Below are 27,865 nucleotides of genomic sequence, written 5' to 3' on the forward strand. Positions count from 1 at the left end.
CTTCCAACACCTCCAGCCAGCACAAAGATTCTGCATAGGAGGGACACGGGGGATTGTTTCTCTGGAAGACACTGGGGGGCCAGGCCGTGAGAGTTGGGGGGTGGGGAGGACCGGGAGCAGGGGGAGCTGTGTGGAGGGTGGATGAGGCCGATGGAGGGACAGGAGGCAAAGTCTGCCATATTCCCAGAGACTGAACAGGAAGGGGCTGGAGCTTCCAGGGGATGGATTTTTCATACGGATAGTGGGGGAGAAGGACCAGAGCCCCGTGACAGCGTCCACTTGACCAGAGGTGTTGGTTTTCTGAGTTTTATGCACGTGCCGGGTAGTCAGAAAGCAGAGAATGTGTATGCATTAGGCGCAGTGCCCCGACTCCATTAAGAGTCTCTTTGCACAGCGCCCAGACTCCATTAGGATGTCGCCCCAAACCCTTGGGGCAGGTAGGGTGATGGTCACTCGCAGTCACAGGCGGTCCAGGTGTTTTCCATTGCACAAACCCAGGGCCCGAATGGCACATCCTGCGCATCCTGCGCCTTCGTTGCGCAAGGAGCTGAGGGCTGGTCCCTGGCCCAGGAAGGCCGCCTGGCCAGATGCTCGGGTCCCGCCCCGAGTCCCTCCCCGGCTCTGACCAGAGCCTCAGGTGGGGCCCGGGGCACCGGCTTCACGAGGCTGAGGCGCTCTTCCCTGTACGAGGAGCCGCAGTCAGCCCATCGACACCCTGGCTGGTGTTCCCGGTGCACGAGCAAGCTCCGACGTGGTGGAGGCGGCTTGGTAGGGGAGACCCCCGGGGGCGCACGCAGCACCCGACTCTCCACCACACGGAACCGGCTCGCTAGGGCGCGGGCCGCAACACTCCCACGCGGGCTCGGCCCCAGCCTCGCAGGGACACGCGGCAGGCCGGCAGGCACCGGCCCCCGGGCGCTGCCCTCCCCGGCCCCCCCGACCCGCAGACTACAAGTCCCAGCAGCCCCGCAGCGGGCACCTCCCGCCTCGCCGAGGAGACCCCCGGCGGTCCAGGCGGCGGAGCGCGGGCTGCTCTCGCGGCCCGGCCGGGCGGGGAGGCCGGTCCCGCGGGCGGGGGCGGGGGCAGCTCCGCTGCTTCTCCCGCCGCCGCCGCCAAGGGGAGTTTCCAGGAAGTGGCCATATTGGATCCATTCAGCCGCAGCCGCCCGGGCGGAGCGCGTCCCGCAGCCGGTTCGTCCCCGTCGCGGCCCCGGGTGCTCGCCCCGGCCCGCCCGCCGGGTGCGGAGCTCGCCATGGCGGCCACGGACCTGGAACGCTTCTCGGTGAGGGCCGTGCTGGGCCGCGGCGCGCGCGGGGGGCGCGGGGGGCGCGGGGGGCGCGGCGAGGGGGCCTCCTGCAGCCGGCGGGGCGCGAGCCGGACTGTCAGCGCCGCGCGGTCGGGCCTCGACGCCGGGCCGGCCGGGGGGCACCTGGACGGGCTCTTCGCAGCGCAGGCGGGGGAGCCTGAGGCGTCGGGCGGGGGCGTCTTGCCCGGTGGCTGGCAGGGTCGCCCCCCTTGGGCGCCGGAGAGGCAGGCCCCTTTCGCGGGAAGGAGCGAATAAACACGCGCCCGGGTCCGGCCAGGTGCGAGCTCACTGGGGCCCGGCGGGCGGGAGCAGAGGATCCTGGATACCCCGACCCCCACCTTCCTGGGCATTTCTGCGCTGCCGGGGAGACTGCTGCCCGCGCAGGTGCTGTTGGATGGGCGCCGCCGGTGAGGATGAATCCCTAGGGATCCTAGGGGGCCCCCACATGCGCTCAGAGCAGTGGCGGATGGCGTCCTGGAGACCCTGGGCCTACGCTTCCTCTCCTCCCCTCCTTACCCGCCCCGCCCCCGCTCGCCCCGCGCCCCGCAAACAAGCGACCGAGTCCTGGGTGCGCTTCCAGGCAGGTCCGGCCTCAGTGGTCAGGTCTGAGGCAGCCATTCCCCAGGAACTGGACCGATTCCAGACTCAGCCCAGTGGCCGCGGGTCTGGGCCCTGGTTCGGGGAGGCTGCCTGCGGGACTGGCGTCTCTGGGGGTCCCTGCAGGGGTCCCTGGGCCTGAACCCGCCGATGGCCAACTTCCTGAAGGTTTTTCTGATCCAGCCAGGGGAGGGGGACCTTTTGGGGGTTGTGTCTGTTTGTTGCCTGGTGTCTGAGGCTAGATCTGGGTGTGTCTGGGAGGCTGGGCTGTGACAGTGAAGGCAGCTGTGTCCTCTCGCCAGCAAACGAGGCCCGGGTGAGGGGGGAGGGGGGCGGGAGAGCCCAGGGCTGTTGGGGAGGGGAGGTTGGGGAGAATGCTGAATATGTGGCTGATAAGGAATTAGTTCTGGAGCTAAATAAGGGAGCTAGGACTTATGTAATTAATGCTATAAATACAGTCATCTGATTTTATATATGTAAATTTCCCTTTAACCTGAAAATACATTTGTTGGTCTACTTTGGAAACATGCATCACTAAAGCGGGAGCTCGTGATTTCATAACTCCTCCTCTGGGCTGTTTTATTTCGACTTGGGAGGGGGCTATGTCGGTTAAGAGAGTTGCGATACAGAGACTCACCTCACCTCTGCCCTGCACGCCGGCACTTACGCACCCGAGGAGGGCAGCGCCTGAGTCCCGCCAGACCTGCCCATCCGCGGGAGGCCGGAGACCTGTGAGCGCCCGGGTGTCTTTGGGCATCTTTTCTGCGCAGTGGACCAGAAAGTGGTGTCCGCCTCGTGTCTGCCAGTGGCCAGATGTTGCTCTAACACTTGGTCTTGCAGGTGGGAGAGGTAGAGTAACCAGAATCAGACCACCTGACTTGCTGGTCGTGTGGAGCAGGTTCTTAAACCCCCGGTGTTCTTGTCTGATGGAGAGAGTAAAAATATCACCTCCCTCACAGGGCTACTGTGCAGATGCCCCGGGAGGGTCCCGATGGGGGACTCGGGCAGTGTCTGGCGAGTGGTGAGACATGGCAGGTGAGACGTGGTGCCTTGTACCCCTGTGGATGTGGAGGCTGGTCCTGTACAAGAAGGCAGCAGAGAACAAGTTTGCTCCGGTACCCGGCACCCTGCTGGGGGACCATCACTGCCTGTCTGGAGATTGTCCTCGAAGGCTGAGCCGAAGGGCCCAGCTGCACTGCCAGGCCCGCGGAAAGGCTCTTTCCTTCAGACTCTCCGGTTTGCCCCCTGGGAGGGTGTTAACCCCATGGTGAGTGGAACACACATTGGGGACTGGTGCCGGAAGGGAGTGTGGCCTGGGCTCGGCACCCGGTTGGCTGTGCCGGGTGAATGGATGCCTTCCACGCCCTCCGTGCTCAGTGCCATCGACTCCTGGGAAGACTNCCGGTACCCGGCACCCTGCTGGGGGACCATCACTGCCTGTCTGGAGATTGTCCTCGAAGGCTGAGCCGAAGGGCCCAGCTGCACTGCCAGGCCCGCGGAAAGGCTCTTTCCTTCAGACTCTCCGGTTTGCCCCCTGGGAGGGTGTTAACCCCATGGTGAGTGGAACACACATTGGGGACTGGTGCCGGAAGGGAGTGCGGCCTGGGCTCGGCACCTGGTTGGCTGTGCCGGGTGAATGGATGCCTTCCACGCCCTCTGTGCTCAGTGCCATCAACTCCTGGGAAGACTTGGACTGGGTTGGTTTGGGTGGAGACCTTGGGTGGGGTTTTGGCCTCAATTTAGGCGACTGGACTCCATTCTCCTCTCCTGGCTTGTCATCCTGGGAAAGAATTTCTTTATCTTGCTATAAAGTGGCACAACCATGCCGATATTCTTCAAAGAGTGCGTTGAAGGTTAATTGCAGTTCACGGCATGTTTGAAGATAGGCTTGGTTGTCTGGCCAGCCCCAGGGTTGCCTTGGGTGTGACGCAGTGGCCAAGAGGCCCGGCTCTCATTGCGCTCTGGTGGGTCTGCACAGCCTTTCAGGCTGGCGCGGAGGTCAGACCAGCCCTGGAGGGCTGGGAGCTGCCCTAACTGGGCGCTGAGATGAGTGTGCAGGGTTGCACTTCGAGGGTGGTGTGTGCCGGGCTCCCGTGCCCCACACAGCGCGATGTGAACACCGCGGCCTCAGCAGCCTCTCTGTGGTGGCTCCACCTGTTCAGCCCTGGATCAGCCATGGGGTCACGGGTGACATCTCCTGTCAGGTGTGTCTGGGACAGCCACCTGAGGAATTTCTGTTGCCACTCATCCTCCTTGGGCAGCCAGATTTCTGTCCACCCTTGCTCTGTCCCTCCTCCTTTCTGGGTCTCCCAGTCTCGGAGATTTACCCTTCTTTGCCCTGAGAGATTCTCCTGTCAGAGTCTCCTGGGGCAGGGTTCAAACTCTGTGGGGAGGAGACTTGAAGGCAGGGGACAGTAGAGCTATGAGAGGGACAGGGAAGAAGCATGAGGCATGGCAGCCTCACGCCTGGCATTCTTCCCAGCCAGTCACCCTCCCCATGTCAGCTTTATCCCCAGCACCATCTGTCACTTCCGTTGTCACCCCTGTAATCTTGACACTTCCTCAAGAAGCAGGCTGCCCAGGGAGTGCCCGTTCTCTCCCTGAAGCTAGAGCTGGCGGGAAGGGATGGTGGGAGGCAGCCTCTCCCTACCATGGGGCTCTGTCACAGAGTGGCAGCCCTCTCCCCCCGTGGGGCTCTGTCACAGAGTGGCATCTCCCTGTCCTGTGAAAATGGCCAGGACCCTCCTTGCCATGCTGTCCTGAAGGAGAAATGAGAGCTGAGCAAGAATGGGCTGTAGCTCCCTGTGCCTGGTGGCACTGAGGGTGAGCCCCACCACCCCTGGAGAGGTGCATCTGCCCTGCCCGCCCGCCCTCCCTCTTGGGCGTCATACCGTCCTGTNTCCCCCCGTGGGGCTCTGTCACAGAGTGGCATCTCCCTGTCCTGTGAAAATGGCCAGGACCCTCCTTGCCATGCTGTCCTGAAGGAGAAATGAGAGCTGAGCAAGAATGGGCTGTAGCTCCCTGTGCCTGGTGGCACTGAGGGTGACCCCACCACCCCTGGAGAGGTGCATCTGCCCTGCCCGCCCGCCCTCTTGGGCGTCATACCGTCCTGTGGGTGCTCACGTTAGGAAGCTCCCTGCCTCAGATCTGGGTGGGTCAGAGCCGGAAGGCTGGCGGGAGGCATCTGTGGTCCAGGAGAGCACGTGACGAGGAACTAACCAGGGTGGGAACAGAGAGAGCAGCCCGGGGGAGACTGATCGCAATGTCCCTGAGATAGGGGTTGGGAACCCAGGGCCTGGCTTTTGTCAAAAGTTTGGTGGCAGGGAGGGTGCTGGGTGCTTTGCGTCCGTCATCTGGTTGATGCCAGCGGCGTGTTGTTGGGCGAGGATGCAGGCTCTAGTCATCGGCAAGCTGGGGCCCGAGACCCCGCCCCAGCACCCAGCAGACGGCAGAGAGGGTGGAGCCCCCTGAGTTTTGGAGACCAGGGTAGGTTAGGGGAGGCATGTGTTTGGGTCAGTGGCCACCAAGGATGTCTCTGTGGCTTGGGTCCAGCTACCAGAAGCAAGTAGCTGCAGGATGACAGAGCAGAGGGCCTGCTGAGGGCTGGCTGGCCTCTGGGTGTCCCTTGTCTCCAAGTCAGCCTTCCTGCCCCTGAGCTGCAAGCTCGGGGCTCGGGGTCCCCAGGCTTGGCCCCCAAGACACAAGCTTTGCCAGACCACCAGATGTGGAGGTGTGCGGACAGGAGGGGACATACCCGCTGGGGAAGGTGCCCCCCAGGCCAGCGGGCCCTCATTGCAGGTGCCACCTCCTCCTGGCTCAGGTGAGCTGCCGTGGCCAGGGCGGTGCTGAAGGGCAGGGCGAGCGGCACCTTGACCGAACCATCAGTTGCCCTGGGTGGTCTTGGGGCAAGTTAGATTCTCTCCTCTTCAGAACACCTGGCCTCCAGGTGGTCCTTGGCCCCTGGCCTGGAGGCCACATCAGAGGGGCAGAACCAGGGGAGGAAGGAATAAGGGCCTATTTCAGACTTCAGGAGGTGGCTACTCTCTAAGGGGCCTCCTGGCCTTGGGGCACCTGGGGCGGGAGGCTCAGGAGGGGCCATGGGTGCGATTCATACCCACGGGGCCTGGGTGTGTCTGATCCTCCGTCTGGTGTTGGGTGGACCGAGCAAGCAAGACGGAAGTCTGGCAGTGCTGTCCTGAGCCGCCGCCAGCCCCATGGGTGCCCATGCGCTCCACTCCGCTTTCCTAGGTGGGGTCTTGTTCCCTGGGGCGCACAGGCTGCCCCTCCCTCCAGCAGTGCCCCGACCTTGGTGCCTCTCCCTGCTGCAAGGCCATGGGCTTCCCCTGGAGTTCCTGAGCTGGTGGGGAAGCGTGGCTGCCTGGAGTTCCGGTGCCTCCCAAGGCCCAGGGCACCCTCCCGAGGCTCTGCGCCCTGGGAGGATGGACCACTCCCTCTCCCTCTCCGGTGGCACTGCACAGCCCGCAAGGTGAATGTGTCCCTGGCCGGGCAGGACCTGTGCACTTGGCTTCTGAGGAACCTGGCTCTGACATGGGAAGTGTGAAACAAGCCCTCCCAAGTCGCTGAGCAGCAGCCCTGGCTGTCTGCACGTGTCCCCTCCCAGGCTCCTGCGGCCGCCCTAGACAGACCCTTTGGATCCCAGGTGTCCTCTTGCTTCCGGACAGGTCTATCCTGCCTCTGGGCAGACCCCTGGTCCAGGCCAGCAGCATTCTCACCCCAGCTCCCACTTACATCCCTCTGGTGATTTCCCGTGACCTTTGACCTGGGCTTAGCGACTTGCTGTGGAATCCTGGGACCAGCGCCTAAGCCTTTCCTGGGAAAATTCTTGGGATTCCTATCAGACTCCAGGACAGTTGTGCTGTGACCGTGGGCTCTGGCCAGAGGCCTCTGTGTGGCTATTTAAGGCCCAGGATGCTGAGAGGAGCGGGAGCAGGGGCGGGGGGGTTTGTGCCAGAAATAGGGGTGGAGGAGGCTCCCCGTGGGCAACGACTTCTGGGTCCACACACGGCTTCGCAGCTCTCCCGGGGAGGGGGTGGGGAGAAAGGTACCCCAGAGAACTCAGTGGCAGGCCTGGGGCAGCAGCTGCCCGTGGTCCCCCGTTCAGGGCAGGTATCACCTCTGCCCCCACCCCCAACAGCCAGTCTTGTTTGGGAGGTGTGATCTGAGGGCTCCGGATTCACCCACAGCATCCTGGGCCTTGCTGGTTCAGACATTCACAGCAGATTTCCCCTTCCTTCTGGGTAAAAGCCTTTTTTGTGTGGGCAAGCAGTGAGGCGTGGTTTCTCCCCAAACCCTGCCTCTCTTGTTGGTAAAGGGGGCAGCTTCCCTGTGCTGGTGACTCGGGTGGCTGTGGGAGGCTCAGACGGGGCACTTCCGGTCAGGGAAGGGACGTCCTCTTCGTCCCCTGGGCGAGTAACAAAATGCCATTCCCCACTCTGTGCTGGGCGCTGGGCACAGAGGGGCACAGCCGGCTTGAACACTTATTATTTTGGTTGTTGTCTTTGAAGTGCCAAAGAAATGATGACAGAGGAGCTGGGAGCCTGGCTCAGGAGCCAGAAGCTTGTTAGTGATTAGAGAGGGAGTAATGGCCCTGAGGGGTTTCCCGCTGTGTGTGTGGGACTCGGGACTGCCAACCCTCTGTCCTGGAGCTTGGAGGACAGTTGGAGCTCCCTGAGCCAGCACCTCGGGGAGCTGAGTCTGGGAGGAGGCCAGAAGCAGGGGCTCGCTTCTCACTGGGGTCTGAGTTAAGTCCTTCATCCCAAAGGCTCCTCCTGCGGAGCAGTGTCCCAGGCCTCCAGACACTGGGAGGGTCTGTCAGATGAGGGGCCATGTCCAACCCTGGACATCTTGGGTTGAGTCCTCACGCTCTCAATTTGTAGTAGTTCCCAACCTTGAACAATTAGGAGGTTTCACTTAAAAATCCAGATTTCTGGCTTCGTATGAAAAACAGGAAGATTTGGCAATACCAGATCTGTGTCCCCACAGTTGGCTGGAGTTGCTTGATCGTGGCCGTCGTGGGCCGAGCCCAGGCTCTGTGGGTGCCCTCCCCCCGTCCCCGCCCTTCCTGGGGGCCCCCACGCTCAGCTGCACAGCAGTGGAGTTCAGTGGCTGGAGGCGTGGGTGTTGTGTTCATTTCATCTCCATTCTGACCCCGGCCACACCTTTCCAGGGAGGGCTGCCTTGGGCAAATTGCTCAGTCCCTCCGGGGCTCCATGGCCTCATCTGTGCAATGGAGATAACACTACAGCCTACTTCACAGGGCCGACACTCGGCCTAAATGAGATTCAAGTCGTGCCTGGTGGGCCCTCGATTGCTGTCAGCGTGCCCGGCTGTCATCTCTGTGTTGCTCCCCTTCCCCCACTTACAGGGCCGGCCTGGCCTCTGCAGCCTGTTGAGTTGAGACTGAGTTAGACTGGGCCCCGAGGTCCAGGATCTGGTGTCCTCATCTTTTCGTGGGCAGCCATCCCAGGGTCTGGCACACCGAGGTTGTGCCCAGTGTGCTATGCTCAGTAACCAGATGAGCTGGGAGCCCTGAAAGGGCAGGGGAGTCAGGATGGCAGAGTGGTCTGTGGCCAGGGTGTGGCCACCCTCACTGCCCTGCTCTGCCCTGATTAGTGCTCCAGCCTCAGTGTCCCCACCTAGGAAATGGGGTGATAGGTGTCCGCCACACAGCATGGAAATGACTGGGTAGGCTGCATAAGTTCATGTGGCTTATTTGGCACCAGTGGCCCTCAGTGAGGTGGCAGTGTCACCATTCGACATCCATTCCTTCCTTTGTAACCCTGAGATGTTTTCCTTTCCACACTTTTTCCTTTCCTGTCCTGTCTCCCTTTGCTTTCTCCCTGTTTTTCTGCATCTGGAGTGTCTCACCTTGGAGACTGTACCCACCAAGGTGCTTTCGGTTGCAAGGAATAGATGACCCTCCCCCGCTAGCCTAAGACGTAAGGGGAGCCGTGGCCAGGGGTCAAGGGGAAAGCCCAGCAGGAGGGAAGACACTGCCTCTCTGCCCTCTGCGATCTCTTGGCTCTGCTGCCCTCTGAGTGGCCTGTGGCCATCGGCCAGCTCGCTCCCCTAGTGGTCACAAGCTGGTCTTGAAGGCCCAACCTGGAGCCCTGCTGGTGAGCTCCGGAGGACGAGGCCCCACCCCCAGAGCTGGAACTGCAGTTTTACCTGCCAGCTTGCAGGGCCGACTGCTAGGTAGCCAGTGGGAGGTGCTAACACGACAGTGCCTGCTGAGATGTGCCAGGGGTGCTTTGGAAGCCTCTGGCTCCTTCCAGACTGGGTCCCTATGCAGGTCAGCAGAGACACCTGGCGCCGGCCCCTGGGAGCTAGTGGTGTACCTTGGATCAGACGTCCTTCGTGCAAACCTGGGATCGGGGGTGCGCGTCGGTGACTTGGTGGAGCATGGGGTCCAGATCGGTTCTCCGAGACCAGCGAGCAAAACTCCGTCTCTGGTAGGGCCCTCGGCTGCCGTTCTGTAGGTGTACGTGTCTGTGCACATGCACACTCTGGAGATTGACACACCTATGATTGACACTCCTATGGTCCCTGGGACTCTCGAGCAGGCTGTGACTACCCCAGGGCTGTGGCCCTGGAGTGACAGAGCGCTGCCTGGGCAGCGACTTGGGGATGGAGCCCTCCCTGTGCTCCACACGTGTCCCCAGAGGGAACCACCCTGCATGTGTGAAGGCAGGTGGGGCCTGCTGAGCGTGGAGAGGCGGCTGCTGTGGGGACCCACCTGCCTTTAGTTTCCAGAGCCCGGAACTGTGAGGAGGTGGGGGGCACTCAGGAGCAGGATGGCTCGGATGCAGTGCAGGCACCCCGCTGCGGGGGGCGCGGGCCTGCGGTTCCCAGACACCCCGACCGGGTGGGTTTTGGCGGCTGGCTGCAGGGCGTTGGCTGGCCTCCCCATCGGGTCAGCCTCGAAGGAGGAGCAGGACCCAGGCCGAATCATGTGGAGCCTTGTCTGTAAGCACAGCACACCTTAAACTGGGGAGACTGCAGTCTTGTCTGGAAAGGAAGAAGCTCTAGATGGACTGTCCTGTCCTCCCTGTGACCGTTCAGGCAGCCACAGGCAGGTGGCACCAACTGGGCACCACAGCTCCCAGCCCACGTGCGCAGGCGGCTTAGGATGCTGGTCAGCAATCGATAAACTCTGGTGTTGTCGGCCACAGCAGTGGGAAGAATGGAACGCCTACCACCCCCCGGCCTGCAGCCAACTTCAAGGTGCTCATTGAAGCGATGGAGAAACTGGGATATGTTAGAACAGTGACAAAAAAACAACTGACAGGGCCAGGGTGTGGGGGCACTGCCTGGTGAGGGGTCTGGGGTGCAAGGATCCGGGGCCAGGCCTGAGCACATTGCAGGGAAAAGGCCCAGGCTGAGAGTGAATCAGAGGTGACCAGCAGGGTGGGAGCAGGGCGTGGGAGGAAGGGCTCGGGCCGCGCAGGGCCTGGGTGCCCTGCTGGGCGTTTGGACCTGAGCCAGCAGCACATCCCCTGCTCCATTATTGAATTTGGTGTGGGCACCAGTGAGAGGAAGCTGCCTTTGGGGCCTCTTTGCTGGGTTCTGTTTCCAGCCCTGGGGTGGGGGGCGGGCTGAGGTGGGGTGGGGAGGTTGTAACACGATCACCTGGGGAGAGGAGAGAGGGGAGAAGGAGAAAGTCACCTACAAGAACAGGCTTTGTTGAGAGAGGGTCATTGGAGAGAGCAGGTTTTGGGGGAGCCCTGACTTTTTGAGAGGACAGAAGTGTCCACATGGGGTCTAGGCTGCCAACATACACACTGGGGTGTCAGCCGTGCAGGGCCATGGAGACCGAGCTGGGGAGAGGCTGTGGCCGGTGGGTATGATCCACGGAGAAGAGAAGCCAAGGGCCTCTGGCTGACGGCTGGGGCCGCCAGAGGTCAGGGAGGGCTCAGGTGCTCCGGGGACCGCTCTGGCCCCGAGCCCAGTCCGCCACCGTGCCTGTGCCTGTTGGGGTGGCCAAAAAGTCAGCCTAGTTTCCATAAAATAAGACACATTTTTCATTTTCACCAATAACTTTATTGATTTGGATAGTTTGAGTATGTCAGCCATCTCCCACGTGGTATAACATTGATTGTTCTCAACAAATGTCTCCATTCTTCGATCACCATCAACTTCAACTGGTTCACCTGACATGGAGCATCGTCCAGTGAGAAATCTCCAGTATGAAACATCACGAACCACTTTTGATACATTCCATCAGTCACAGCACCTTCTCTGTATACAGCACAAACCTTTTTTTGCATTTCAGTGGAATTTTTATATTTCTTGATAATAAAGCATGAGGTGCCGAAAATGTTGCATATTTTCTTCCATCGTCTATATTCAAATGTTTACATGGAAATTCACCCATTTTGATTTTTTAAAAATGCATACTGGTATGACAGCTGCCACAATACAATGTAACAAAATTGTTTCAAATGAAGTTAAAGACAACTAAGTGCTACCAGAGCCATCAGACAGAAAAACCAAAGGCCTGCTCAGTCCCCTGGTGCAAGGCTGCCGCCATCCTGCTAGGCAGCTCCTGGGCTGCCTTCAGCTGGGCCTGTTGCCTCCCTCTGGCGTGGTGGGCAGGAGGAGGGGCAGACCCACTGCCCCTTCCTGTCCCTGCTTTTCCCAGCTGGCAGGCAGGGTGAGGGGGCTGGGGACGGAGAAGGCTTGTTTCTGCCCAACAGGGAGCTGGCTGGGGCCTGCCTGCCAGCCAGGCCAAACCCTGGGAAAGTTCCCTTGGAGGACAGCCTTTTACCCCCATTCCCAGGGAAGCCACGCAGAGAGGAGTCTGACCTGACCCTCTGCTTCAGGGCCTGGTGGTTTCTTTTTATAGCCTCCGCAGGCCGGCTCTAGAGGCCCCACTGCCTGGGACCTGCTGCCCGCCTCTCTGCTAAGGCCAGGTCTCCACATTCTCACCCAACCCTCTGCTGAAACAACTACCACTGCGCTGCAAGAGGGGGGGGAGGGTGGCATGAGCNGCAGGCAGGGTGAGGGGGCTGGGGACGGAGAAGGCTTGTTTCTGCCCAACAGGGAGCTGGCTGGGGCCTGCCTGCCAGCCAGGCCAAACCCTGGGAAAGTTCCCTTGGAGGACAGCCTTTTACCCCCATTCCCAGGGAAGCCACGCAGAGAGGAGTCTAACCTGACCCTCTGCTTCAGGGCCTGGTGGTTTCTTTTTATAGCCTCCGCGGGCCGGCTCTAGAGGCCCCACTGCCTGGGACCTGCTGCCGGCCTCTCTGCTAAGGCCAGGTCTCCACATTCTCACCCAACCCTCTGCTGAAACAACTACCGCTGCGCTGCAAGAGGGGGGGGAGGGTGGCATGAGCCGGAGCCTGGGGCTCCCTGGAGAACCCCACTGAGGCAAGAGGGAGGAGGCCCCAGGGTCATGAAGCCCTGAGACCGGCGCCAAGACCCAGTGGTGGGTCGGAGCAAGCGCCAGTCCCTTCAGCAGGGCCCACCTGTGCAGTCTATGCTGTGCGTGAGGGGCAAGGTGTGTGCGCAGGCGGGGCTTGAGTGAGGGGGTGGAGCAAGAGCTGCCTCAGCTTGAGTCCTGCTTGAGTAGGAGGGCCTAGGAGGTCTCAGAGGGGACCCCAGGAACATAGTGCTCTTCCTTCTTGGCCTCTTGAAATCTTGTTTTAAGCCCTGGCTGGTGTGGCTCAGTGGACTGAGTACCAGTCTGTGAACTGAAAGGTCGCTGGTTCAATTCCCAGTTACAGGACACACCTGGGTTTCCCCCCAGATCCCTACTTGGGGGCATGCTGGAGGCAACCAGTGGATGTATCTTTTGCACACTGATGTGCCTCTCCCTCTCTTTCTCTCTCCCTTCACCTCTCTCTAAAAATAAATAAATAAAACCAAAAAAGAAAAGAAATCTTGACTTAAGATTTAGGGACCTTCAGCCTTGGCTGGTGTAGCTCAGTGGATTGAGTGCAGGCCCCTGAACCAAAGCATCGCAGTCAGGGCACCTGCCTGGGTTGCAGGCCATATCCCCAGTGTAGAGTGTGCTAGAGGCAACCATACATTGATGTTTCACTCCTTCTCTTTCTCCCTCCCTTCCCCATCTCTCATAAATAAATGAAGTCTTAAAAAAAAGATTTAGGGACCTCCATGGGCCTCCAGGGTAACAGCCAGGGGATGCCCCAGGCCCAAGCATGCCTTGACAGCCCAGGTGGAGCAGAGCCTTGGGTTTATAAGGGCCTTTCTAGATGGATTCAGGGGCCATGAAGTCCATGGGCTCCCTCTGTGGAGATCTGGCTGGAACTGGAGCTCTGGTGTACTCACATGGTATCCTGGGATTTCCTGATAATTCAAACAAAGGAGTTAGACCCAGGTTTATCACCCCCCCCACCTTGGCCCCTCTTCCCCAGGGGGTCACTGCCTTGCTCTGTTTCTCCCTTAGCAGAATGCGGAGCCAGAGCCCCGGAGCCTCTCCCTGGGAGGCCATGTGGGCTTCGACAGCCTTCCCGACCAGCTGGTCAGCAAGTCAGTCACTCAGGGCTTCAGCTTCAACATCCTCTGTGTGGGTAAGTGTTGTGGCCTGGCCAGGGGGCAGCCTCAGACAGAGGGTGGGTGAGGGCCTTCTGGGAGAGGGGGTGCTGCTGCCCTGGCCACCTGTTGAGCTGTGAGGGGACCTCCCAGCACAGGACGCTTTGGAGGGTGCAGATGAGGCTTTGGTGGTATTTCTGCCAGGGCCAAGGGCAGAGCTGGAGCCAGGGCCTGACTCAGAGCTGCCTTGAAGAGTGAACGGGATGAGGCACCTCACGGTGCTTTGTAGACTGTTTATCGCAGAGGTGTTTATCACAGAGGTTTAGGTTGTTTACTTGGAAACACGTCAACGGCTGTTCCTACTGTGTGTCTGGACACTGTGGCAAACCAGACTCTTCCTCTATCATGACATCGTGTAGTAAGAGCTCCCGAACACATCTGCACGAGTGTAGCCCCAAACAGGGAGGTGTGGGAAGACGCGATGGGCCTCAGGGCTCCAGCCTCCCAGAGGCAAAGAGAGCTCAGCCAGACCCTCTGCTGGTGGCTGAGCCTAGCACCTGCCAGCTGCGGGGGCCCCTCGGGAGGCAGCCTATCCTCAGCGCCCCCAGTTAAAGTGCATGTTGCAGCCCCACTCAGAGTAGCTGGGCCAGCCTCTTGGCTTCAGACCTTGGCCTTGCAGGACCCCCCAGACCATCCTGGACCCAGAAGGGATGGCATGCAGAGCAGGTGACCTGGGGGGAGGGGCAGTCCCACTGAGGCAAGCAGAGGTCGTGTCCTCTCTCTCAGGTGGTGTCTCTCATAGCCTTGTCTCCCGCCCAGGTCAGCCTTTGGGCTCTTTCTTCTACACGTTATTCCTGAGGCCGCTGAGAAGGGATGGCTTCTGGGGACGGAGACAGTGAGGGATGCTGTGGGAGGCCGGCCCCTCTCTGCTGTGGAGGCCGAGCGTGCCTGAGCCCCACCCAGACTAGCCAACCACCAGGGACAGCCACAGTGCCAGGCTCTGAGCTCCCTCACCCCCGCCCCCCGCCCCCCAGGGGAGACCGGCATCGGCAAGTCCACCCTGATGAACACGCTCTTCAACACGACCTTTGAGACGGAGGAAGCCAGTCACCATGAGGAGTGCGTGCGCCTGCTGCCGCAGACCTACGACCTCCAGGAGAGCAACGTGCAGCTCAAGCTGACCATCGTGGACGCCGTGGGCTTCGGGGACCAGATCAACAAGGACGAAAGGCAAGAGGCGGGAAGGGCGGGCTCACACCCATCTGTCCCTGTGGGCCTTGGTTCGAACCCTCTGCCCAAGCACTCCTCGCTCCCTTCTGTCCTCGTAGGAATAACCAAGCCCCGCACTCCATGGTGGGGCAGGGGAAGGTTTGTCCCTCAGGGAATAGCTGAGGTCCTGAGGACCCTTTGGGGGTCAGGAGAAGGGATCCAGACGGGGGTCCAGAAGGGATCCAAGCTGTTTTTAGAGAGGGCAGGCTGGCTCCGCCGCCGGGAGCGCCGCCTGGAGCCCCGCCCCCGAGCCCCGCCCCAAGCCCCGCCTCCCAGGTGACGGAGCTGTCTGCAGTTACAGGCCCATCGTGGACTACATCGACGCGCAATTCGAAAACTACCTGCAGGAGGAGCTGAAGATCCGACGCTCGCTCTTCGACTTCCATGACACCAGGATCCACGTGTGCCTCTACTTCATCACGCCCACTGGCCACTCTCTCAAGTCCCTGGATCTGGTGACCATGAAGAAACTCGACAGCAAGGTGTGTCCCCGTGAGGACCCCCAGCTCCTTCCTTGGGCTGTACAGTCCTCCGGCGGGGGCCGGGGCCGGGGGTGCTGTGCGACTGTCCGCCACAGTCCCCCTTGGTGGTTGGGGTTTGTGGATAGCTCCCTTGACTTGGTCCTCGCTCTCTTCTCTCTGTCCCTCCTGCCCCAGTGGGCACAGCCTGCTCTGGACTTTTTCTCCGGAGCTCCTGTCCCCTGGGTCTGGCCCCGAGTCCCACCCTTCCAGCAAATTCTTATTCTCAGTCTGCTGGCTTCCGGCCTCCTCTCCCTCCTCCTGGAAGTCCCTCCCCTGACTCCCACAAAGCTCTGATCCTCTCCCAAGAGCACCCCAGTTCTCTGCTCATTTTCTCTCTCTAGTCCTGGTTGCTCTGTTCCCTTTCCCGCTCTTCTTGCTGTCGAGCTCCCTGCCCCCCCAACCGCCTGGGGAGGGGAGAGCCAAGGGCCACAGTTGAGCACTAGAAGGAGACGTGGGGTCGTGGGGTCGAGGGGCTGGCCTCTCTGGGACAGCAGGCAGGGTGTGCAGCCTGCAGTCACCTGCTGGGCCCCATGATGGCCCTCACCGTCTCAGGAGCACACTTTCGCTGGGCAGGCGGCAAGCCTCAGCCTGGGAGGTTTTCGAGGTCTTCCTGCGGCTACTGCGGCTGGGTCACCTGTTTAGGCAGGTGCCCAGCCCTCCGCCACTTGCTTGTATCGGGTCCCGGGCTGGTTAAGGCCTTCAGAGAACTCTGGGGCCAAGCTGGGTATGTCTAGGGGAGGAATGTGGGGGCTGGTTTGGGGCACCAGGGCTGTAAGAAGCACTGCTACAACCCACCCGAATGGCCCCAGGTGGCCGGGTTCAGGCTGGGCCTCCCTGTGGAGCCCCTTGGTCTCTCTGGCTTCCTGCCTCTCTGCCCCAGGATGTGGCCCTGGGAAGAGCTGTCCATAGTCGGGGAGCAACTAACGTTCTGCCCCCTCTTCCCTGACCCTGGTAGGTGAACATTATTCCCATCATTGCCAAGGCTGACACCATCTCTAAAAGTGAACTCCACAAGTTCAAGATCAAGATCATGGGTGAGCTGGTCAGCAATGGGGTCCAGATCTACCAGTTCCCCACCGATGATGAGGCTGTTGCAGAGATTAATGCCGTCATGAATGTGAGTGTTGGGCCAGGGCCTAGGGGCTGTGGGGCCAGAGGGCTTGGCACCAGCACAGATCCCTGACAGGCCCTGGGAGCCTGTTGTTCCCCAGAGTTCCAGGCTTACCTTCTCCAGGAATGACTGGGGACCTGGTGGGTGTCAGGGCACCGGCCAGGTCCTGCATCCTGTGGGCAAGGGGCAGGAGGAACTGGGTGTTGGGCTGGTGCTGGGACTTCCCCAGCTTTGAGGGAAGATGAGTCTTCACAAGATGAAGTCTGGGCAGGGACCCGAAAGCCAGAGGGGTGAGCAAGCAGGTGACCAGGACTGGGAACTGAGGGAAGAACCAGGCTCACACGTCCTGTGAGTGAGTAATGGCCCCTGGGCAGCCCAAGGGCTGAAAAAACAGCCTAGAACATGAGGAGAGAGGAGAGTGGTGTAGCCCACTTCCTTGTTTGGAGGCCTCGGGATACTTCTCCGAAAGTTAGCTGGAAGGGGAGCCAGGTCTGGCCAGGTCTTGCTCAGCCCCATGCTCACGGGCCCTGGGGTCATTTCCAGGCACACCTTCCCTTCGCTGTGGTGGGCAGCACCGAGGAGGTGAAGGTGGGAAACAAGCTGGTCCGAGCGCGGCAGTACCCATGGGGAGTGGTGCAGGGTGAGTGTCCGGGGGCACAGCCCCAGCTGGGGACCCAGATACCATCCCCTGTCCTGCCTTGCTGCCTGCAGCCCCTGTCTTGTGGCTTTCCCGCCACCCTCTTGCCCGTCCTGCCTCCAGGATCTGCCATTGCCCCCCAAGTGTCTTCCTTGGGTGCCCTGTCCCCTGCCCATCTGCATGCCTGCCTGACACGCCACGTGCCCTCTGCATGCAGTGGAGAACGAGAACCACTGTGACTTCGTGAAGCTCCGGGAGATGCTGATCCGGGTGAACATGGAGGACCTGCGTGAGCAGACCCACAGTCGGCACTACGAGCTCTACCGGCGATGCAAGTTGGAGGAGATGGGCTTCCAGGACAGCGATGGGGACAGCCAGCCTTTCAGGTGCCATCCTGGGCCCTGAGCGTCTGTGAGCCAGGGAGTGTGGCTGGGGACCCCAGTGTCCTCTTGCCTGGCCGTGCCCATGTGATTCGGCTTCTCCAGCTCTGCCTGCTCCCATCCACTCTAATCCACCCTGAGCTTCTTTTCCCTGGGTCTCCACAGCCTGCAGGAGACCTACGAGGCCAAGAGGAAGGAATTCCTGAGCGAGCTGCAGAGGAAGGAGGAGGAGATGAGGCAGATGTTCGTCAACAAAGTGAAGGAGACAGAGCTGGAGCTGAAGGAGAAGGAAAGGGAGGTGTGTGCGGGGCTGGGGTTCTGTGGGGAGGCCGGGCCTGGCTGGGTGGTCCGAGGGCCCCGCCCCTTCCCGGCCCACACAGAAGCCCGGGCTCCCTGCTTCTGCTCCCAGCTCCACGAGAAGTTCGAGCACCTCAAGCGGATCCACCAGGAGGAGAAGCGCAAGGTGGAGGAAAAGCGCCGCGAGCTGGAGGAGGAGACCAATGCCTTCAACCGCAGGAAGGCGGCCGTGGAGGCCCTGCAGGCCCAGGCCTTGCACGCCACCCTGCAGCAGCCCCTGCGGAAGGACAAGGACAAGAAGAAGTAGGTGGCGGCCCCTCCCTGTGCTGGCTCTTGCTCTCCTGGGCACTCACTCTGCCCCCCCTCGACCCCCCACTGTGACTTGTGCTCTCAGTTCACCATTTTTCTCTCTCATTTTCACTTACCCTTTCACCTCCTCCTTGCTCACCTTTTTTCCCTTCACTAATGATCTCGCTCTCTCAGGGGACCCCTTTCCCTCTCCCCACTCTCTCTTTCTCACCACCCCTCCCCCACTTCTCCTGCAGTCTCCTCAGAGCTGGGGTGCTGACAGCTGGGTCACATGGGTAGGGAACATAGGGAACGTGCAGGGTCTCCGGAGAAGGTCTTTCAGGCCACAAGAGGGACAAGGCCTGGGAAGGCCAGCATTTCCTGACAGATTCCTAAAGCTCCTACAGTGCCTGCTTGGGCAGCTCTGGTGCTTCTCCCAGCCACTGAGGCGGTGGCCACGGGACCCCTGTTGGCCGGTGGGTGGTGACAGAACAGAGACTTGACCCCAGCCAACACTGATCCCCGGGGGCCCTGTGGTCACCTCCTGGCTGAAGGAAGGACAGCAGCTGGGGTTGGGCTGGGGCTCTGGGAGCCCTGCTAGGGCCAGGACCGCCCTCAAGACAGAGGCTGGAGGCAGGGAGCAGCGACTCAGGAGAGAGCGTGATGGGGGGCAGCAGGAGGCTTTTCCCAGCCGCCAGGCATCAGTCAACAAATCGGCCAGGTGGGGGCCATGCAGGGCCCCTTCTCCTTGGCAGTCTTTTCTTCGTACCCTGTTTCCACATTTCCTGCTGAGTCCAGATGCTGTGGCTCCTGCCTGGAGACCTCCCTCCCCACCCCACCTCATTCAGCGCCCCCACCACACACCCCCCCGTGGGAATCTCATCCATCCCTGCATCTCCTGGCCCCCGGCCCGTTAGGTGCCTTCCTTCCTTGCTGGCCTAGGTACTAAGCAGGTGTACTCGTTGTGGCTCTCATTCTTGGGCTCCAGGGGATCCTGTTTTCTCCTGACATGTTTGGGAGTGTGTGTACCAGGTCCCCTTCCTTTCCTGGGAGGCAGTGGAACCCCACTGTTAGGGCCATGCAGTACACAGCTAGCTGTGGCCCTGGGATGCTTCCATCCCCCGTTGCTGCATTCTCTAAAACGCACGCACCCGTGTGCGTGCACACACACACACTTGTGCACGCACACCGTCTTTCCTGCCCCGTCCTGTACGCAGAGTCAGGCACATACCTGCCAACTGACACCGTCCCCAGACGCACCTGCACAGAAGCACAGGTGCATCCAAGGGAACGGACTTAAAGGGCTTTTCCCTGGGGGAGCCCGGGGGCAAAGCCGGGCATTTAGGAATCCGGTGTTAATTCTCCTTCCTGAGGCCTGGCCTCTGCTCCTCCTTCCTGTAGTCTCCCCATGCCGATTGCTGGGACAGATGGGCCCCTGCCTGGCCCCAGGGAGGGCCCCAATCCCAATCCCACACTCCCCTCGCTGTGTGAACTCGCCCTCTGCTTTGCTTTTGCTTCCTGCCCTCATCCCTGACCAGCTCTTGGCTTGGCCGGTGTAGGGCCTCTGGAACCTGTGTGGATTTAAAGCCAGTGGCTCAGAAATCTGTTTTTTCCTGGGAGTGGGTATGCAGGTTGGTGACTTCCAAAGTGGCTTCGTCCTGCTCCCTGCCAGCTGGGCCCAGGCCATAAAGAAAAGTCAGGCAGAGTCCCCCTTAAAAAGAAGCCTTGGAGAAACCGCTCAGAAGCGAAGACAAGGAAGGACCTGTGGCCAGGCCAGGGTCTGAGGGCTGTGGGTGGGGTGCAGCCCGGCCACCAGGGCTCTCAGCGTGGGGGCTCACCCTCATGTCAGGTTCCCTCACTCTTCCCGTGTGGCCTGGGCCTGGAAGACAGGTCTTTTCTATTTGCTGGATGTGCCAGAAAGCTCCGGTCAGTTTGGCCTCTGGGAGAGCCGTCTGCTCCCAGGCTGGCCTTGCAGAAGTCAGGCGTGGGGTCAGTGGGGTGACAGGGACACCTCTCCCTCCTGCCCTGTCTGGGGGGGGGGGTGAGTCAGGAGTTCATTTGGAGTGGGGGGGGGTAGTTATGACCATTTAGTTGAATGATTTCAATTGGTTGCATGTATTCTTTAAGTTTTAATCCATTTTCACAAAACTATTTCCCAGTCGGATGTTGGCCCTCAGCCTGGGATGCCACCCACCAAAGCGAGTTCCCCGCTTCGCTCGGGACAAAGGACAAACTGACTGCCCTTTCCCGGTGTCCGCCTTGCTGTCTTTTGCTTCTGTTTGATTGGGTTGTCTGCGTATCTTTTAATGTGTCCGTTTTTGTTCTGTTTGTTTTATTTTTATTTTTCAGTTAACGCACGCACAGACTTACATGCCAAGAGCGGACTTTAGACTTTCATGTGTTCAGTTGCTTGAGTTACTCCTTGTGACCCTTCTCCCATAACGTGGTGTGAGGACGGACTGGGAGCCGGGACAGACTCCAGTGTTCACAGCCTTGCTGTGTCCCCCGCCCCCCGCCCCCAGGCCACCCTGGGCCCGGCGGGCCACTCCTGCCTATGCAAACACGACAAAGCCATGAATGCTGGAATCCAAAACTGACGAGGTTTATTTTTTTCAGAGCCAGTGGCTGGTCTTCCATTTACAGTGTCACTATTCCTTGATGGAGTAGTCATGTTCCTGCCGCTCCAGCCCAGGCCCCCCCGCCACCCACCGGCGGTGCTCGGCCTAACCAGTTGGCGTCAAGATGGCGACTCAGGCGGTGCCTTAGGTGTGGCCGTGTGGCCTGGTATAAATGCCGCGAAATTTGCCCGATTCCCTTCCGTTTTAATTTTTCTAACCCAGAGTTTCATTTCAGTAATCACTTCTAAATTTTTATTTTTGGCACGAGCGTGAACACATAATATCCTCTCCCGTTATTTTCCTAAGTAACACAGATCCCCTGATTTTTAAAAACTAAAACTATCTCTAAGCCCTTTTTTATGTAAAAGTACCCCTATAACATACAGGGAGAGGCGGGTAATAAACATCCTCTGACGACAGTGTTTGGAATTTCTTTACCGATGGAAGTGGGGCAGGAGCAAGACCACGCCCCATGGTTTCACTCGCAGTGTAAATGGAACAGCAGCCCGACGCCCTCGTCTGTGTGCCCCCAGGTGCTCCCTGCAAACAGGGACCAGCTCTGTGTGTGCGTTAAGTGTTCGGCCCCGCCAAGACCCCCAACCCCAGGCTGCGCTTCCCAAACGCACGGAGCCCTCGGCAGGGAGGAGGCTTTCGCTTCACGGCCCGGCTTCCTTGTTCCTGGCCGAGTCACAGGGCAAACGAGGAAGGGGTCTGTTGTCTGTGGATAGTTCACAAAAAAACCCCCTGCCAGCCAAGGAGCCTTTCCTTCTCAGCTGCATGCTGAGGGGGTTGCTTTAAGAAAGGACTAGCCTTACGGATTCTTCCACGGTCCTGTTGGCTGGCAAGCCGCCAAGAGGGTTGGGGTTGAAAATATGGCCCGGGAAAGTGGGAGACAAGAAGCACGCAATGAAGGGAAGCCTTGCACTCCCGCCGATGAAGCCCTGTGCTGAGCACAAGCTGCCAGGGCCTCACGCGGCCCTCGCCCTCGCCCGGAGGACTTCATGGGCCAGTGCCCTCCCTCCCTGGCTGCACTGATGGATGAGGGTCGATGGTTGGTTTTCCATGTCCTCCTTCCCTCCCATGGCCTGCTTCACCGATTTGCAGGATCAAGTCCTAGCTTCCTCCTCCCCTTCTGAGATGGTGCTCTGTTCAGGGTGGGCCTTGAGTGTCCACTGAGGCAAGGCCAGAAAAAGGCTGCCTTTGCCCTCAAGGGCTCCAGGGGCAGAGCTGGCTCTATCGAGGAAAACTCCCAGTGTTATGCTGTGACCACGGGTGGGTCCCATTTTGAAGGGATAGAAACCTGAACTATTTGAGAAGGCTTCTTCAAGCAAAAGAACATAAATACACAATTAGACTCGGCCTCAGAAGGGGCCTTGAGGATTAAGCTTTATTAGCTTTCTAGTACATCCACCTCTGGTTGTGTCTGATACCTGAGGCATCCAGACAGGTAAATCGGCACATCCGAGGCCACTGTGTATTAAGAGTGGGTGGTCTCTAGGGTAATTATATGGCTAAAAGTATATAAACTTGGGCGGAAGTATGACCTGAAGATGGCCTCTACTGGCTGATGCATTTCTGAGGCTCAATGACCCAATGGGTTCACTGGTTGTGTGAGAAATGAGGGCTCCTGGTCTGTGAACCAGTTTGGCGATTCTGCCCCCCATTCATCCAACCATAGCTGGCAGGCCGCCCCCAGGCCACACCGGAAGGCCAGACTTGGTGGCCGGTCACCTGCCTGCAGGAGATCTCTGGAGGGGGACGTCCGTCCATGTGGCATTCTCTGGGGTCTGAGCTGGCTTCAAGGGTCCCATCAGCTTTCGTGAACCTCACTGCACTTCTCTCCCTGTGCGGTTTGTGTATGGAATTTTGTCGTCTTTGGCAGAGTCCAAATTAATCCTCGGTGCACATTCTTGCCACTCTTTAACGAGCGACTCCTATGGAGCGAGTCCCCTGCTGGCAGGGCCCGACTTGCCCCCCTTTTCCCTCTCAGCCTCACGGGTCAGCATTAGCGAGGCTGTTGGTGAAATCATGCCGGCGTTTACCTCGTGTCTTTCACGAGTCACGTCAGTTTGGGGTAGAATCACCCTATAATTTATTGTTCAAGCTGAGGCGCTTGAGAGCAAAAAGAGATGCCATTAATTACTCCAGCTCACCAGGCATAAGCCAGAATTGTCCCAGGCAAACCGGGAGGTAGGGGCTCCCCAGTTCTGTGGGGCGCAGCCTGGGTGATTTGCAGTGGTGCAGGCTGACTACGTGCATGTCTGTGCGTCTGTGTGTGGGTTCCCTGTGAAGTGGGGCCCGTGTTACTGGGCTCGCTGGTCTGTTACGTTAACACGCTTTTCCGAAATGGCTTCCCTTGTTAATTCATTTACTCCTTTATTCATTGACTGTTTTTGTTCTTTTCCATTCACGTTGTACTCATTTTTGTTGTTGGTTGTTTTTTTTTCCATTAAATTTTGCATTTATTTTGAGTTTTTTGTGGTGTCTTTTTTGGACAGTAGCTCTCCCGATTTAAGATTTAACAAGCTTCCCAGCCTGTTACTGTGCTGCGCCTGTGGTGAAATACAGCTTGTCTTTTCTGTGAACTTTGTGGGGTGGGTCAGCCTCTGTAGGAGTTTCAGGAATCCTGCAGGGCATGAAGGAGGAGAACTTGAAGAGTTTACATCCTTGCAGAAGAGGCTTGACATGGGCCCAGTAACACCTAAGATCCTAATGTGTGCTTCAGATGCATTAGATGTTAGAGTACTTTAAAGTACTTTACATTAATCCCCCTCATCTGTATAATAATGTTATGATTAGGTGCCATTTCCCCTGTTTTACAGCTAAGGCACAGAGAGATTAAGTGATTACCCAGGGTCACACAGCATTGGAATGTTGGTAACCTGTACCCTGAATTCCTGGGCTGCAGCTGCTATTCAGCAGCCCTCCAGGTGGTGGGAGGGCAGTGGAAAGGTGGCCAGCCTGACAGTGGGACAGTGGGACAGTGGGCCTGAGACGGTTTGGGGGAGGTGGGATGCCCCGGCTGGTGGGCAAACGTTTGGTCGAGGAAGGTGGAAGGAAGGTAGTGGAAGAAAGTGATGACAAGCTCATGGGGTCCACTGTTGAGGAGCTTTCTCCCTGGGCACTAGGCCAATACCTGGGAAGGCCAGAATGCGGCCATGGGGACCAGAGTCGGGGAGCCCCCAGCCCAGCAGGGGGACTGGTATGCAGACACCCCTAAGGAAGGTACAGCTCAACTCTACCCATGGGGAGGCAGGGAGCAGGGAAGAAAGGGTTCACCAAGACTTGAACAGCTGGTCCAGGAAGCCGGGGTAGAAGGGCCTCAATGAGGCCCACCCGTTAGAGGGCGCTGCTGTCTGGAAGGAGTTGCAGACAGGTGCTCGGTACTCACCGGTCCAGGGGGCCCCCTCCCAGCTCCACTTCCTGCAGCCACAGTCCTTCCATCATGGGACAGTAGGTGTGTCCCCACTTCTCCCACCACAGTGGTCCCCGACCTCTGATCTGAGGTGGATGTGAGTTCCTAATCTAAAAAAAAAAAAAAAGGAAGGAAGGGAGGGAGGGAGGGAGGGAGGAAAAGAAATGCTAGAGGAACATAGGATGAGACCCAGGACCCAACGCAAGCTTGAACAGCATACACACTTTTTTTTAACTCACAAGTGGTGCTTCGGCCATACAGAACTTGGCTCTGCCGAAGTGGAGGAATATTATTTGCCGAAAGAGCAACAGGGCCATTCCTTACCCCAATACTGGGGCTCACAGGTCTACCGGCTCTCTCTTTTTAAAAAATAGCTTTTGTTTTTATTTTTATTTGATTTTAATCCTCACCTGAGGACATTCTTATTATTATTATTATTTCTTATTTATTTTTAGAGAGGAAGAGAGAGAAATACCAGTTGGTTGTCTCTCATACATAGCCTGACCTGGGACAAAACTCACAACCCAGACATGTGCCCTGACTGGGAATCGAACCCATGACCTTTTGGTTTATGGGATGATGCTCCAACCAACTGAGCCACACTGGCTGAGGCCTAACTTCTTTGAAATTCAGAGTTGGGTTAGCTCTGGAGACCCAGCTTACACCCAGACCTACCTAGGGAAGGTGGGTGCCTCCCATCAGTCCCCAAAGTCAGGGACAGCTCGAGCCACTGTGGGCCCTCCACACGAGCCGCACCCCTCCCACTACAGTGCCCACTCACGGGGGACGGAAGGGGGCAGTGGACAGTCATGGCCGCCGGTGAGAGCGGTGGCCACAGGCTACACGCTGCCCTCAGCACCTCCATCTGTGCTGGATGCGAGGACAACTGATTGACAGGACCCGGGAGCTGGTACTCGGACCGCGTTTGGCTCAAGCGAGGCTAAGGGTGTGGCGCCAACGAATGTGAAATGGGATTCAGACAGGGCAGCGAGGACTTCATCTTCCACGAAAGCTCTAGCAAGCCCACCTGACTAAGAGAAGGTCAGAACTGGTGCTGACCCCAGTGCAGACAGTGTCACCGGCACGAGGCCTTGGCCACTGGCACCCAGCAGTGGACCCACTCCCTGTGGCTCTGCACGCTTACAAAAACCGTTCACATTGGCGAGACTTCACAAGTCACCCAAACGTGGGTCTCGGTCCTTCACATCCCAACACCACGCACACAGTGGGGGTGCCAGCTGCCCCCCCCCCCCCCCCCCCCACCCCCCGCTTAAAGACGGGCTCCATAGTGTCACAGCTTAGACAGCTGGCATCTCATTTAGGGCCACACTAGTGACCTCCCCCACCTCTGCCCCCTTCTGGCAGCTCAGTGGCCAGAGCCCGCTCAGCTTCTGAACCTGCTCATCTCCACAAAAAGCTCTCGCAGCTGCATGACGCCCTCCCTCATCAGGGGTCACGCCTGGTCAAGTCATTCTTTAGCATAAAAATGTCTCTAGTTAAGCCAATCAACTCCTTTGCTTAAGAGCGACAAAGGAAAAGTATTCTTAAAGCTTGGACAGATGTCCCTATGTTAAACAAAGCATATTTTATAGCACAGTCTCTGTGAGGAGGAGACCTGCGTTGTGGCCAAATCAGGTCAGCGCACCCAGAGAGATGGTCCCATTTTCGCAGCGGCAGGCAGGCGGCTGGGGTGGAGCGCTGCTTGGTTTAAGCCTGGGGAGCTGCAAGGGCCTGGCCAGCTCGGGTGGGCAGGGCAGCAAGAACTGTTTAGCCAGAACCAGGACGGCCCTTCGGCCTGAGCAAGGCCTTCCTCAGACCTCATAGTGCAGCCATCTTGGGGGCTGATACCAGCTGTTGCCGGAGAAGCAAAACCAAGCTGCTATGTTAGCATTTATTCCTTTTCCCTGGGGAAGGCCCAGGGGAGAGAAGGGAGCAGGGTTGTGACCTGCCCTTACCTCTAGTGACCCCAACCTCCCTTCTGCTCATTTTCTTCTAAGGACCTAGAAATTTTTTCTCAGTTGTTCTTGCCGGGGTGGCCAACCCACGGCCTGCGGGCCGCATTTGGCCCAGGATGGCTATGAATGCGGCCCAGCACAAAACATAAATTTACTTAAAACCTTTGTTTTACTCACCAGTTTTCATTAGTGTTTGTGTTTTTAATTCGTGGCCCAAGACAGCCCTTCTTCCAGTGTGGCCCAGAGACGCCAAAAGGTTGGACACCCCTGTGTTCTTCTGCCTTTCTTGTCACAAGATCCATAAAGTCTAGAATTTCTAGGTGGCCAAGCAAGGAGAGGTTGCCCTTATGCTCTGAAGGGCTCTGGGGAGGGGCCCCAGCTGGCGGGGGAAAGAGAAGGTTCTCTGTGCAGGAGGAGGACTAAAGACTGCTCAGCGGCTGCTTCACCTGTGTCCTGCAGTGGACCAGCAGCCCGGCTCGCCTGTGATTACAACAGAGTGGTCATCCCCGATGCAGAGCACTCTGTGTTCTAAGCCATGACCAGCTGGGTGTCACCAGGTTAGCATGGAGCCATTTCTGGAAGGTCTGACCACAAGCCGTGATCAGACCTTGAGCATGTTAACCTTGCCACCTCAGGGACATCCATCTCTAAACACAGTAAAACTGCCATGAGTCTAACCATGCATTTCATCCTACCCAGTCCATCCTGAGGGCTTCTGACCCTGCTCACCCCTAGACTCATACAGAGGGTGAGAAGCCTGAAGTTTACCCTCCTCGATATTGCTCAGGGTGGCTTCTTCCTGAACTGGACATGTCCCCCCAACCCCTTGGCTATAAGGGCCGCCACTGGGATAAAGCTGTCCCCACTGTCAGAGAAATGAGCCCCAGCTGGCCCGGTAAAGGGACCATGTATGCCAAACTCCAGTGCAGAGGGCATGCCAAGTTGGGAAGCCCGGCTCTCAGGCAGACTCCTTGCAGAGACACGGCCAGGGCATCTTTGGGAGTCCATGAGGGCCAAGAAGGACCATGGGTACCCTTTTGGGGACAGAGTGTGGCGGCTCAAGGAATAAGACTGAGAGCTTGCTGTGGGGCAAAGTTGACGTCTACCTGTGCTTTCTTCAGCAGATCAGATATAGGAGCACACCAGTCGGGCATGAGCCTCTCCAACTCTAAGGTGATGATGACCAAGGCCAGTGTGGAGCCCTTGAACTGCAGCGGTTGGTGGCCCGCCATACAGTGCTGCAGCTGCTTGGTCAGGGACGCGACGTGGAGGGAAGGATTCCTCTGAGGCGGCAGCTCCAGCACGTGGGGCCAGCCTGTGACCACCAGGGAGTGGAACTGGACGTTGTGGTTTTCCATGTTAGGACAGAAAACCCCATACTTTTCATATATCAATGACCAAAAGTGCAAACAATTAAAATTTCCATCAGGGACCATAAAATGTGGCCCACCCCCTTTCCTTGCCATCTATGGCCCCACAAGGAGCTCAAGGCTTCTTCACGCTCCTTCTGTGGTCAGGCTGAGTTCAACCTTGGAGGGAAAAGGCAGTCTGCTTTGTAACACAGCCTTAGGAGGCCTGAAGGAGCTAGATAACAATGTTTCAATTCCAGAAAGTGGAAGCACCGCTCTTCAAGATTAAGGCAGCAGAAAAGTTACTTGTATCTGCTTGACCTGAGGAAAAAACCCTGCAACTTGGCCACAGTGTCCAGTTTCATCATGAAACAGCCCTTAGTGATACAGTCTTCTTGCTTCATCACAGACCCCAAACCCACGACATTTCCACATTACATGACTTTGCCTTACTAACAGAATCATATCCTTAAGGTTGACCGTCATTCCCTAACAAAAACCAATCCAGACTAATAGGATATTTTTTAAGTGCCAGATCGATAGGGTCTACAGCCTCAATACGGACTGTGTGTAGGTGATGAAAGACAGCTAAGTGAATGTGTGTAAA

General features: G+C 58.5%; 1 protein-coding gene across 7 annotated transcripts; it reads left to right on the forward strand.

The window, feature by feature from the left end:
• Nucleotides 1-1,125: 1,125 nt before the first annotated feature.
• Nucleotides 1,126-27,865, forward strand: SEPTIN8 (septin 8). 7 transcript variants are annotated; one of them, XM_037050485.1, is made up of 10 exons: nt 1,126-1,283; nt 13,333-13,456; nt 14,453-14,648; nt 14,983-15,169; nt 16,164-16,325; nt 16,863-16,959; nt 17,174-17,342; nt 17,502-17,634; nt 17,746-17,936; nt 27,034-27,865. In XM_037050485.1, exons 1-10 carry the CDS (start codon nt 1,254-1,256, stop codon nt 27,194-27,196), a joined length of 1,452 nt encoding a protein of 483 aa, XP_036906380.1. In that variant the 5' UTR covers nt 1,126-1,253; the 3' UTR covers nt 27,197-27,865. The 7 variants fall into 7 exon arrangements, with proteins under 7 accessions (XP_036906380.1, XP_036906382.1, XP_036906379.1 ...); XM_037050487.1 differs by having other exon boundaries at nt 14,989-15,169; nt 27,031-27,865; XM_037050484.1 differs by having other exon boundaries at nt 1,127-1,283; nt 27,031-27,865.

The sequence above is a fragment of the Sturnira hondurensis genome, unplaced genomic scaffold (genome assembly GCF_014824575.4).
Source record: "Sturnira hondurensis isolate 20B ecotype Veracruz unplaced genomic scaffold, ASM1482457v3 Scaffold0006805, whole genome shotgun sequence".
Classification (NCBI taxonomy): Eukaryota; Metazoa; Chordata; class Mammalia; order Chiroptera; family Phyllostomidae; genus Sturnira; species Sturnira hondurensis.